At 38.7% G+C, this 14027-nt stretch overlaps 1 protein-coding gene across 5 annotated transcripts in view; it reads right to left on the bottom strand.

Moving 5' to 3' along the window:
- The window catches only part of Hipk1 (homeodomain interacting protein kinase 1), a 50716-nt gene that overhangs the window by 18313 nt on the left and 18376 nt on the right, over positions 1 to 14027 (bottom strand). For 4 of the 5 annotated variants that reach the window (XM_050157481.1, XM_050157479.1, XM_050157483.1 and 1 more), the window contains exons 3-8: positions 9512 to 9635; positions 4814 to 4933; positions 4025 to 4111; positions 2854 to 3038; positions 2385 to 2547; positions 393 to 618 (exon numbers count right to left, since the gene is read on the bottom strand). In XM_050157481.1, coding sequence (XP_050013438.1) covers positions 393 to 618; positions 2385 to 2547; positions 2854 to 3038; positions 4025 to 4111; positions 4814 to 4933; positions 9512 to 9635 — 905 coding nt within the window. The remainder of the gene's footprint in view (positions 1 to 392; positions 619 to 2384; positions 2548 to 2853; positions 3039 to 4024; positions 4112 to 4813; positions 4934 to 9511; positions 9636 to 14027) is intronic. The other variant, XM_050157482.1, reaches the window with a different exon arrangement.

Below are 14027 nucleotides of genomic sequence, written 5' to 3' on the forward strand. Positions count from 1 at the left end.
AATAACATTTTATTTTAGTTTAAAATAGAATGAAGCTAGATTCAATACATAACAATTCTGATTTTGACAATTTAAAGATGCACATATTATATATACTAAGACATATATATGCTTCTACAGATAAATGGTATTTTGCTTCAGTGGGCACAAACACATTATGAGGGAATTAAGTTAAGGAAACACAAACAGCTCCTCTAATCCATCAGGCAATATTATTAATTAGAGAAAAATCAATGTAAAGGGGAGATTACTTTGTGACAGCTCCCAGTTCCAGCTTTCTTCATCATCAGAGTTTAAACTTGTCAAAAAGCAGAAAGAAACAACTAGACCTGCCTACAGTGGGAAAGTCAAAGTCCTCCTAAGTAAGAACAGGAGTGAGTGTCCACACTTACTCTGGAAAGCAGGTGGGCACACTATAAACGTTTGTTGGAACGGATCTGTCTGAGTACAGATCTGGGTGGTTCCAGGTTGTAAAGAAACACCTTGCTGGGCAACTCCAGGAACTGGTGCCGCAGACGATGGGTACAAAGCTGATTGGTAGTTTAGCAGTGAGACATCTGAATTAGCCAGAGAAAGAGTAGCAGCTGCTGCAGTAGAACTGGAAGCTAGAACACTGGCCTAAAAACAAAATAGAATAAAATTATATACATACATCAGTATAAGATGGAGATAAACAACAGCCATTTATTTAAGAAAAAAACTTTAGAGGCTGGGTCTCAGGTAGCCGAGGCTGGCACCAAACTCTTTATGCATTCAAGAGCGGCATATGAACTCCTGATCCTTCTCTCTGGGACCACCAGACTTGCTTTATGCATGTTGACAAGCACTCTGCCAACTGCGTTATATCCCTAGCCTCAAAAAAGAAACTTGGAAGAAAGGATTTGTTTGTTTGTTTTATATTTTTGTTCTCTGAGACAAGGTCTTCCTGTGTAGTCCTGGATGGCCTGGAATTCATCATGCAGATCAAGCTGGCCTGAAAATCACAAAGACCTGTCTACCTTTAACGGGGATTAAAGGTGTGCACCACTATATTCGGTGTTTTTTGTTTTGTTTTAATTTATGTATTGCACCATATGCAAGCAAAGTCAGAGGACAATTTGAGGGAGACTTGGAGCTCTTCTTCTACTATAAGGGTTCTGGGGATCAAACAGGGTGTCAATTACTCATGATGGAGTCATCTTGCTAACCCAGAACAAAACTTTAGCTATCTTTGAAATAACTCTCAGCCGGGCAGTGGTGGTGTGTGCCTTTAATCCCAGTACTTGGGTGGCAGAGGCAGGCTTATCTCTTCTCAATACTAGCCTGGTCTACAAGAGCTAGTTCCAGGACTAGCTACAGAGAAACCCTGTCTCAAAATAAAGGGAAGGAAGGAAGGAAGGAGGGAGGGAGGGAGGGAGGGAGGGAGGGAGGGAGGGAGGGAGGAAGGAAGGAAGGAAGGAAGGAAGGAAGGAAGGAAGGAAGGAAGGAAACCAGGCCTGGGAATACACAGTCAGTACTACAATGCTTGCCTAGCAAACAAGAGGTCTGAGTTTCAAGCTCCAGAACAAAACAGGTAATAATAGAGAAATACTACAAAGGTGAGTAAGCACAAAGAGTGGCAAGTGGTTACTCTTAGGTGCTAAACTGGTTTTAACTATATAAAACTCAGCTACTTCGGCACAAAATTTGCTTCATAGGAAATTCCACTAAAATTCATAAGCATTCCTATTTAAAAAGTAGACCAAACTAAGAAACGGAGAAGCTTTCATCTTTATAAACAACAAAAGACTAAGTGTTCATTGGCAAGCAAATACAATACCACCCTTTTAAGATTATTATTCAAAGAACCCTTGAAAAAAGTAAACTCCTATTGGAAAGTGTGGGTTATCTGATTAAACTTAGTAAAACTAGCAGCAAAGTAACTCAATATGCAGAGCCCATATACGCAAAGACTTGAGGGTATGGAGTAGCTGTAGTTAAATGCTATCAGCACATGACTGACAAGGACGTCAGTCTAGTTGGTTGTTTGTTACATTTGCCAAATAGAAATTTCTTTTTTCTTCAATAGAGGAGACTGAATCTCGGAACTGACCTTCATTGTTACTGAATGTGTGCGTGCATAGTAATACTTGTAGTGTGGGTATGTGTGTTCCACTGTCTGAGGAAACTTTTGGGAATCAGTTTTCTCCTTCAACTGTGAATCTCATGATGAAACAGAGGTCACAGGCTTGCATGGCAAGTACTTTTACCTGCTGAGCCAACTTGCTCAGGCCCTCAAATAGAAAATGCTTAAGAAGTAACAAAACAAAACAACAAAAACAAAAAAACAACCCAAGGACTGGTCTCTTTGCCTTACTGCCTTCTGCCCTATTTCGGCTTGAGCTCCCCAATCATTCCCTGAGTACCTGATTGTGCACTGTGTTGAGCTGGTTGCTGAAGCTCATGGTTAGATTTGTGCTTGTATTTGGAGCAACATGTGTAGTGAAGGGACTCTTGATCTGACTCACTGTGTCATACATGTGAACCCTCCGCTTGCAGATCTCCATGTTCTGGAAACAAGACTTAACACTGAAAAAGATTAAAAAATGATTGAAAGAATGCTGAAATTTACATAACAAAAAACTCAAGACAATCATGGAACAAAGTACTTCTTACAAATATTTTCAAGAAAAAAAAAGGCTTTTTATGGTAACAAGAAGAAAAATAAAGACTTCTCTTTAAGTCACACAACTTTTCAGTAAGAAAGAAAAGCATCAGTGAGCCAAATACTCAGGCCAAAGTTACAGCTAACTTGATAGCTCTCCATATAGAATGGCAGTTAAACCAAGAGCCACACACATCATGGCAAAAGTCCCCAGATGGTACCATACTCACTGGTTACTGTGGGGAAAATCCAGAAGGTGAGCCATTGTCACAAACTGGTGGTTCAGAGTTTTCAGAGGAGTGATTCTCTTATCCGCATCAATCGTCAGCATTTTCTTTAAGAGATCAATATATTCTCTCCGATCTGCCTTCTCTGCCAACATGTCTGTTCCCTCTAAGTCCGTAGACATATTTACCTTCCAAAGAAAATTAGAAACATATTCCTTCACTTAAGTTTAATAGTAGATTAAAGATTTACTGTGTCTGCTTTTCTCTCCAAAACAGAGAATATAGATATTTAATACTAGCATTTCAGAAAAGAGAAACCTGGGGAAATGAAGTTTGATTACAGAATGATAATTTCCTCAGGCAGAAACTCCTCTGTGTGTGGGGTACAACAGAGCCAAGCTAATTCATGGCATTAAAATTATTGCTTAAAATAATTAAGCAAAAAATTATTGAAATATACAAGTTTCTATCATTGAAAAGATTAAATGGCACAGTACAAAGTGTTTAAATTTAGAACATAATAAGCATTCTCAGTAACTGTAAGCTCTTATGCAATTTTTATTTTGGTATAGAAAATGGGACAAGAAAGAAACCTTTATAAATATTACTTTAAAATAACGGCATGAAACAAGATCCAGTGAGCAAAAGCAAGGGAGAAACAGACACAGGCTGACAATGCTTGGGCCTATTTTAGAGCCTTAAGATTTTGGAATATTGATAGCCAGGTAGTAGTGGTGCATGCCTTTAATCCAAGCACTCATGAGGCAGAGATAGATGAATCTCTGTAAATTTGAAGCCAGCCTGGTCTACAGAGCAAGTTCCAGGACAGCCAGGACTTTTACACAGAGAAACCCTGTCTTAAAAACTAAAAAGATTTGGAATATTTGCACAGACTTTACTAGCTGAACAGTCCTGACACCAAAACCCCAAATAAAATCCAAAATATGGGCATTTTTAGTATCACTTGGTGCACAAAGAGCTTCAGGTCTGAGAATATTGTTTTAGTTCGGTGTATTTGGGCTACAGAAGCTCAATCAGGTATCTTTAAAGTATGTACTACTAGGATTCAAATGTTCTTTTAACACGTAGCAAAATGTTAGCATGTATAATCCTCAGACATGTGTCTGACTGAAGCACCACACCAGCCCCGCCTTTCTAGGCTTGCCACACTTACCTGAGCCATGTCGTCTAAGCAGTTAAAAATGTACTTCCGGGCTTCTTTTGACTTTATTCCAGTCTCCAATTCATGTTCTTCAGGTGTCTATAAAACAAGGATTTTTAAAAAAACTCTACATTATTTTCACATTTTTCTTTTAATCTGAAGGCAGAATACAAAGAGATTGTATTGTTCCCTTGTCAACTACAGATGGCAAAGAAAGAACCTGAGAGTCCTACAGTGGAGAGATGGAGTCCTTTCAACAGTGCGAAACAAGCGTAGCAGTAGTGACGCCACACAGCGCTACGATCAGGTGAATGGGATGTAACCATTTCCTCTTATAGATTCTTGGACATGGAACAGACCCCAATACTGTTTAACAGGCTCAGAGGCAGAGTGTCAGGAGGTTAATTGATTTCTCACACTAAAGGAGAAAGTTCAGTATTAAAAACAGACTCTTATTTCAGGAAAACCTCTAAGGCCTTAATGTGAACGTTAGAAATAAGGTTGTCTCACTGTGCTGGTGATCTCCCTGTGACAGTCATTATGTTTCTCTAGCTCCCACGCTTACTGAGCATGAGTCTCTGCACCCTCAACTGCCAATCCTAAATACGCAGCACAATCGCAAACAGCTGAACTGGCTCATTATCTTTGTGATTTTCACACATGCATAAGGCATAATGATGTAATAAAATCATTTTCCAAAGGATTTTTTCCTACAAATATACCCCCTTCCCACACTTTCCTTCCTCTAAGTCAAGAAATTATTAACTAAAACCTAATTTTAAAGTTGTAAGGAAGACACACCTTAAGCCTCCACAGTGGGTACCCCAAATTAGGATCTCTGTTGAAGAACCTGGTTGTTTTAGTTCCAGCACTGAGAAGATATTCAGCTGGCAGGCCTTGTGTTTGTGAAATATAACGAATCTGGAAAAATCAAAACCATCAAACATCAATTTCAAGTAGAAAAATATATCAAAAGCTTTTACACTGAAATCAACTCCAGCCAGAACAGCCAGTGTTCTTAACCTCTAAGCCATCTATCTCTCCAGCTCTAAATTTTGATATTTGTATACCAATGTTCACAGAAGCATTATTCACAATAGGCAAAAAAAAGTAACCATATATATTGCTACTAACAGATAAACAAAAGGTGGTATATACACAATGGAACATCATTTAGCCAAAAAAGTGATGTTCTGATACAAGTAAAATAAGTCTATCACAGAGCTCTACACTTTCTATGTGATGAATATTTATGACATACCAGAACGGGCAAATATACATAGAAAAAAAAGATCTTAGTATTTGTGTAGAGGTAAGAGGAACCGAGGAGTTTGGAGGAAAATAGGCATTGATACTAGGTGTTATTATAGAACAACAGAATGTTCTAAAATTGGTAACTATTGTGCATTCCTGTAAACATACTAAAAACCCATCAATCTGTACACTTCAAATGGTTGATATGTGTAGCATGTAAATTCTAACTCTATAGTTATTTTTATAAAAACAAACAAACAAATAAAAAACCTTAGCTGGACCCTATTGCATCAATCCTTTTTTATTACCCCAGATGCACCAAGATAAACTAGCCCCAGTCCTGCTCCCCAGTAGCATCCTGTTTACTCAGCACAGGCAAACCACTTCTATCACCCATCAACATATTACACAGACATTCCCAAAAGGACCATATCCTTTTTCTTTACAAGAAAAGCTCTGATGGCTCTATCAGCTCCTAAAGCCAATTGTACTTGCTTCTAGGAGATTTACACTGATCTGTTGCTAAGCTTGAAGGAGTACAACTGAATAGCTGGACTAAGAACTGCATTCCTGGAGGCTGTGATTGCTTGGAGCAGAATCCACGAGTCTCCTCAAGTTTTATAAAGACAATGTGTGTGTGTGTGTGTGTGTGTGTGTGTGTGTGTGTGTGTGTGTGTGTGTGTGTGTTGTCCGTGTACTACTACGTGTACTACGGTACTATGCCTGTAGCATAACACCTGCACTACAGGACCATTTGCGGCTGGAGGTTTAAACACATATGAAACAAGAATGCCAATAATGCCCCCTTTATTGTATTCCAGGGCAGCTTATATAAGGATCCTTAATGGATAGCCATACCCAACCCAAACCCACCAGAAACCTTTCCCCTGCCATCAGGAATTCCTGAGAGTCTCGTGCTAAGAGCAGCTGCAAACATAGGAAAACAAGCTGTTTTGCTCAGAGCAGCTGCAAGCAAAACAAGTTGTTTATAAGAAATTCAGGGTCTGGGGGTCCACAGCCCCCAACATGTGTGTATATTTCAAGGGTAAGGATCTAAGCTTCATTAGCCTCTCAGAAGGGTCCAGGAAGGACTGAGAACTGAGAATCAATGCTCTGGTACAATCCCAATTATGGACTTGCATCATATCCTATCCCTCATACTTTTTTCTTCTAAATTAGAAAGCCATTATTTTTCTTACGAGGTAGAAAAGATTAAAAACTTACAAAGCACAACATAACTAGTTACCTATAACGAGTAACCTATTTTATAATTTACTCCAAGTCAGCTCAAAACTGAGACAGAATTCTGAGCTAAGAAAAAACAATGTTTTACAAATTTCTCAAAACAAATTTCTCAAAAACAAGACAAAACTTATGTCTGTTATGCGCAATGGATGTGGTGGTGTCAGTGGATGGCAGACTAGTGGAATGCAAGTCCCTACTCTTTAAGAGCTGCCAGTATTGTGGAGAGCAAGAAATGGGAATTCTAATTATTTCCATAGCAAAACTTTCTTTAATGGACTTTTTTTTTTTTTGAAACAGTATTATGTCTTCTAAAACTTGTCAGTTTTAACACAGTAGCAGCATTTACAGCTATGAGTCAGACAAAGTGGTACACACCTAGAATCCCAGTACTAGAGAGCGAGGCCAAAGGATTGGGAGTTTAAGGCCAGTCTCCACAACATAAATTCAAAAAAGGTTTATGACTCAAATGACTGTTCTCATAAAACCTACTTCAGAAGATGCCTAATCTGTAGCATAACTTCTGAAACCTAATGTATTCAGTTACTTTGTTCTGAGCTCTATATAAAATAAAATAATAAATAATAAATAATAAATAATAGCAGTGCTGAGTGAGCCAAAGTTCACTCCCAGAACTCCAGTTAAACTTTACTTTCATCTCTTAACTCACAAGACACAATTGACTAGAGTTAATCAGTACAGAGCTAGAAAAATGCCAACCATATATAATATAGATAAAATCCTTCTTTATCACAGAGATAAAACACAACTTTAGACCAAATGAGCAGTAGAAGAAATTATTTTTGTTTTTGTTTTCATTTTTCAAGACAGGGTTTTTCTGTGTAGTCCTAGATCTTACTCTGTAGACCAGGCTGGCTTCAAATGCAGAGATCCACCTTCCTATGTGGTATGGGAGGTTTTTATGTATATGTGTTGCTTTTATTAGTTAATGAATAAAGCTGTTTTGGCCAGCGGCTTAGCAGAATAGAGGTAGGTGGGAAAACTAAACTGAATGCTGGGAGAAAGAAGGCAGAGTCAATGAGAAATGGGTTAGTTTTGGATATAAGAGCTAGCTAGCAATACATTTAAGATATTGGCCAAACAGTACTGCAAATAATATAGTTTCTGTGTGATTATCTTGGGACTGAGCAGCCAGGAACGAACTAGCAGCCTCCAACACCTCTGCCTTTCAAGTACTGGGAGGCACCACTGCCTGGCAGAAAAAAATGTTTTGAATTTTCAATAACAATTAGACTCCTTTTTTCTCTATCTAAATACTTTGCTAGCACATTTTATTTCTCTAGAATATATTGCACTAGTAATAACAGATGGCCAGCCCTTAAAGAACACAGGGTTAAGGCAACAACACTTCATCCTTATAGTCAAAATTTGTATATACCTTCCCCACATCGAGGTTGGTTATCGGATTTAGCCCTCTCAAGATGTTAGTTAATAAGGGCTCTACCACTGAGCTGTATCTCCAACCTGACTATTTTGGATCCCCCAAGACTTAATTACTAACAGCCTAGCATTGGCCAGAAACCTTAGCAAAGCCATAAATGTATTATTAACACATATTTATTTGTAAAAAATGCACAAGAGATCAAGTTTTCTTAGCTACCTTAAGCAGAAATGATTAGCAGTATGCAGCACTGTAAGTAGATGCTCGCCAACCTTGAGTTCAGTGTGTCAACATCAAGAGGTGACTGCAAAATACTACGATAGCACAGCAAACACCAAATTATGAGTTGGCACTATACTGTAATGATTGAGATCCGGTTATTTAAGAATGGCATCAAGGCTGGGCTTGGTGGAACACTCCTTTAATCCTATCAGCCAGCCTGGTCGACATAGTTAGTTCCAGGACTAGGGCTCTATACAAAGAGACCTTGTCTCCAAAAAAAAAAAAAGAAAAAAAAAGAAAAGAAAAGAAAAAAAGAATGACAACATAACATGCGTGGTCTTATGTTTAAGTTTTTGGAAAGCTTTAACCTTTTAAGAATAAATTTGTAGCTGGGTGATAGTTGCACACTGCTGTAGAATATTAGTTGAAGATCTGATCTATCTGTTCATGCTATGGAATATTTGGTTAGTGATGTGTCACATTCTTTTTATGTTGCACTTGTTTAACTATGTGAAGCTGTGTTACTTTTTGATGCCTAAAATACATGATTGGTCTAATCAAAAGCTGAACAGCCAATAACTACGCAGGGGATGGATAGGCGGGGCTGCCAGGCAGAGAGAATAAATAGAAAGGAGTGAGGAAAGGAAGAGGACACTAGGGGCCAGCTACTCAGCTACACAACCAGCCATACAATAAGAAGAAGTTAATAGAATAAAGGAAGGTAAAAGGCTGGGTTGATGGTGGTGCATGACTTTAATCCCAGCACTTAGGAGGCAGAGGTAGGAGGATCTCTGTGAGTTCAAGACTAGCCTGGTCCATAAGAGCTAGTTCCAAGACAGCTAGGGCTGTTAAAGAAACCCTGTCTCGAAAAACAAACAAACAAACAAACAAAAGAAGGTAAAACTCCATAGGGGAAAGGTAGATGGGATAATTCAAGCTAGCAAAGCCAGCTAGAAACAAGCCAAGCTAACACGATTACAGCACACACCAGAGGCAGAAGCAGGTAGATCGCTCTGATTTCAAGGCTAACCTGATCTACAAAGCTGTTACAAAGAGAAACATTGTCTCAAAAAAAAAAAACAAAACAAAAAGAAGGAATAACAGGATAGATTTGTAAGGGGGGAGGAATTTAATTATATTAATAAAAGAATTATTTTAAAAGAATAGATTTATACATATTTTTGGTAGGTATCAATATAATAGACTATTTGTCCACATCTATATTTTGGACTTATAACACCCTTAATTTTTTTCAATATTCCTACACTGTGTGGTCTGTTTTTTCAAGTTGTTACAGAAGCACTCTTTTTATGTATGTGTGGACCTGTGCAGTCTGAGTTTGTGTTGCTCTCCAAGTTCATTCAAACAAGCACTCTTACCTGATCGTACTCTGAAGCACCAGGATAAAGAGGCCATCCCAGGAACAGCTCTGCTATCACACAACCCAGTGACCACATGTCAATAGCTTCACAGAATGGTAATCCAAGAATAATTTCAGGGGCTCTAGCAAAATACAGAGACATAAGGTAAAATAGCAAACATTAATTGGGGAAATTAACTATGGATGGTGACTAAATCCTGCTGCAGTATCAGCAACAAGAACATTTGTTTAAGGAAACTGAAAGCCATCAGTACATAACTACAGTCAGAACTTGATTTCAGAAGCTTTAGCCAGGCAGTGGTGGTACATATCTTTAATCCCAGCACTCAGATAAAGGCAGGTCTCTAATCTACAGAGTGAGTTCCAGGACGGTCAGAACAAAACAGAGGAACGCTGCCTTGAAAAAAATTCAGAAGTTTCGAACTGCAGAAAGGTAATACAGAACATAATCTATGTATCCAACAACCACACCAGAGTTCATGATAGTGCCCACAATTGATACGTTACTATCTCTGTAATAATACTCTAAGTAAGCATATTAAATTGGCTAAATAAAGACATTAACCAATCTTGTATTGGTTCAAGGCAGGTCCTGATGATAAAGAAGTTATATTAAACTCAAAGGAAAATGTCTGTTTTGAGAGCTTTTTAAATATTATAATTACAAATAAAAGATCATAAATAGTTGTTTTACTACCTTCATGACAAAAAGGACTTCTGAAAAACTGGTATTTGCAGCAGACTCAAGTGCCAACCTATGGGAGTTTGAACCTCAGGCCCATTACTTAGTAACTGTCACCATCTAACGTCAACTCTATGCCTTGGGTTTCTGATACACAATGCAGACAGTGGGAGCACCTATCATACAAAATTGAAATAAATTAATAAAATCTTGAGTCAGTAGTTGGCATATAAAAAGAATATGTAAGGCCTGGAGAGATGGCTCAGTGGTTAAGAGCATTGCCTGTTCTTCCAAAGGTCCTGAGTTCAATTCCCAGCAACCACATGGTGTCTCACAACCATCTGTAATGAGGTCTGGTGCCCTCTTCTGGCCTGCAGGCATACATGCAGACAGAATATTGTGTACATAATAAATAAAAATATTAAAAAAAGAATATGTAAATGTTAGGTATAAAAATTATTATTTCACCACCATTATTTTGAGTCTTAAAACTCTACTTTTTTTTTAGAAATTTGATTTTCATTAATGATTCAAGTCCAATAATCCATAAACTAAGAGTACTCTATAGTACATCTGAAATGAAATTACTATTCCCGCTGACAGAACAGGAAACTGAGACAAGGAGAGAGTTGTCTAAAACTACAGTAAGTGATAGAGCAGGGATGGCTCTCAGCACACCCCAGAATTAAATACATACTAGCTACATCCTCACCTTCATTAACTTATTTGGAATGGTGGCATGCATAAGTAGACTTTTCTCCAAGTATGACTAAAAAACTATATCAGTGGATAAAAAGGTAAACCAAGCCTGTGGACCTGAGTTCTGGCCCCAAAATCCACATGGTAGAAGGAAATCAACCTGAAAAAGTTATCCTATGACCTCCATATATGTATGTATGTATGTATGTATATGTATATATATGTATGTGTATGTATATATACATACACATACATATATATATTTCTCCCACAAAAATGAAAAACAAAAAAAAAACACTAAAATCTCAACTAGCAAATATTGAAAAATAGATTCAAAAAGACATGATAAAGTTTAAGAGTAGACCTCAGGGGTAGAGCACATGCAATGGGTTGATCTGATTCTCAAACAACAACGGTTGAGCAGTTGAATGAGAACAGGTAACATGAATACAGTAACAACGAGAAGTGACAGTGCGTACCATATACTGTGTACTTCTCAAGTCTTCATAAATGTTGAATCATAAGCATTGTTGCACGTCAGCAATCCTTAAGTTGCACATGTTTTCACTTTTTTTTTTCTTTTTCAAGTCAGGGTTTCTCTATAGCTTTAGAACCTGTCCTGGAACTAGCTCTGTAGACCAGGTTGGCCTCGAACTCACAGAGATCCGCCTGCCTCTGCCTCTGTGCTGGGATTAAAGGTGTGCGCCACCACCTACTGGCTTTGTTTTCATTGTCTAACGTTTCAACGATGAAGATATAGCTCAGGTTAGTGCCGATGCTGCTCCTTTCATGTGGCAATAATGCTGCAGCCTGGAGCCAATCAGAGCATTTTAGGGTCGATGAGATAAAGCGCTATCTTCATTTGACAGATGAAGAAACTGAGAGGTTAAATTACTTGTCTGAGGCTACACTACTAAATGATGGCACCTGGGCAGACTGGATCTACGACCCAAACTCTTTGATACCTTCATCACTTACTCTAAAAATGTCCTTTCCTTCCAATAAATCTAAGAATTTGGGGTCTGAAAATATATTCCTGATACAACTGCCTCATGTAAGAGGAAAACAAAAAGTGGATCCCTCCGTAAAGAGCCATCTAACTGGACATGTATCCTCACAGATTGCCCAAGTTTTCCAAATTTTGGTTTTAGGTAATACATGATTGTTATGTGCTCTCTCTCTCTCTCTCTCTCTCTCTCTCTCTCTCTCTCTCTCTCTCTCTCTGTGTGTGTGTGTGTGTGTGTGTGTGTGTGTGTGTGTTGAGTTGCTTGAGAAAAGATTCATTGGTTATATTGTTGTTGGGTTTTGGCTGTCTGCTGTTTTAGTATTCTGAGCCAGGGGGTCTTGCAAGCCACTTGGCCTTGAACTCATTTTATAACCCAGGCTGCCCTTGAATTTGGGATTCTCCTATCTTGGTCTCCCAAGCCCTAGAATTACAGGCATGCATCACCATGCCTTGCCTAGGATATCCCCCCCCCCCAAAAAAAATAGCTTCTACAAGTAATTAAACATCAACACCCATAGGAAACAAGTAGGTTATACGACATTTTCTGATCCTTACCCTGAAACAATAGACAATTTAGGCCTGTTCAGACTCATTCTGCTAGACAGCTGGAGTAGAGCAAATATCACCAGCTTTTCTAGTGTCTAATAGGGAACCCCAACCCGCAGTCATCACACCTGCACTCATACAGTGATCCATCAAGATGACCACTGCAAACCTGAGGCCCACTTGGTCTACAGGCAGGTCCAGAAACCGTCTTACAAAAGAAAAGGAAGGAAGAAAAGTGATGTGTGATGCTGAAAGTAACTGCAGCCGTTTACGACTGATGGAATTCCAAAATTCAATTAAATTCCAACCACTACGGCATGTTCTTAGGAGAATTAATAAAGCTGAGAATAGGAGTACCCAGAAAAAATATAAAAGCTTTTCTAAAATTGAAAAAAAAGGGGGAAATGTCTTACTTTCAGTGAGCAGCAACATCAATTTCCAAGTTCACGACAGCGCCAGAAATAGCCGGCAGGGCGAGCGCACATGGCTTGGTGCCGGAATAAAAACTGGGCTGAGAACATTCCAAAGCATCGACTGAGAACCCAGAGGTTTTAGCAGCCCTACCTTACAGAAAGACATTTTTGAAAAGGTAGATCAGGAGGGAATAGTGGGCCAGCCCAGTTTTTAACTTCTTTAAAATAACACAGCTTGAAGTGTCAAAGAAATTAAGGAAAACACTAATTCCAGCCTCATTAAAAAAAAAACAAAAACAAACAGAGAAGGTTGGCTGCAATCTGTTTTTCCTCATCCACTGGCTCTGGAATGACAAAAGCAGCCAACAGCTCTCAGAGAAAATTCACACAAGAAAGCAACTCTTCCCTTACACAAAGGCAACTACTAAAGAAAACCTCATGGATTTAAACTAATGACAAGTAAACAAATAAAAAAGTGGATGGGGGGGCGGAAGAAGGAGAAGGAAGAGGAAAGAAGAAAGGGAGTGTAAGAAGGAAAGGAAAGAAAGCTGCAGTGGGGGCTTCTCCTCACTGGGCTAAATACACTCATCTTAACCTCTAGTTAGTGAATGAAGTGTCTTCCCCTTTACCAAACAATGACAGCACCTCTAAATTGAGATTTCAATTGTTGAAATTATTCTCACTGCATTTTCCTCTAGGCCTCCTTTAGACTCTCCAGTCTTAATATAAAGTCTTTGGAGGGGCTAGAGGGGTAGTTCGGTGTAGGGGGCATTTTTAACATGTGCTAGTCCTGAATCTTATCCCCAGTGCTGGAAAGTCTACAGACATGGAAACCCTGGTTCTGCTATGTGTTTAAGAAGGCCGAACCAGGCACACACTGTTACCCCAGCACTCAAGAAACAGAAGCACAAAGATTGAAAGGTCAAGGCCAGGCCAGGCTACACCAGGAGGTGCTGTCTCAAAGTTAAATAAAAGAGGAAGAAAGGAAGGGAAAAAAAAAATGAAGGATGAATTAGATAATTACTTATCTAGTCTGTTTCCAGTTACAACGTTGTAATACACATAAGGCAATAAAAAGACTATGTACTCAAGTGTAGGAGAAAGCTAGAGATGACAACAACAAACTTGGCAGTATTTTGTTTGTCTTGATTTTTTGAGACAGGGTTTC

The sequence above is a fragment of the Alexandromys fortis genome, unplaced genomic scaffold, assembly GCF_014885135.2.
Source record: "Alexandromys fortis isolate MF-2015 unplaced genomic scaffold, M_Fortis_MF-2015_v1.1 scaffold_78, whole genome shotgun sequence".
NCBI lineage: Eukaryota > Metazoa > Chordata > Mammalia > Rodentia > Cricetidae > Alexandromys > Alexandromys fortis.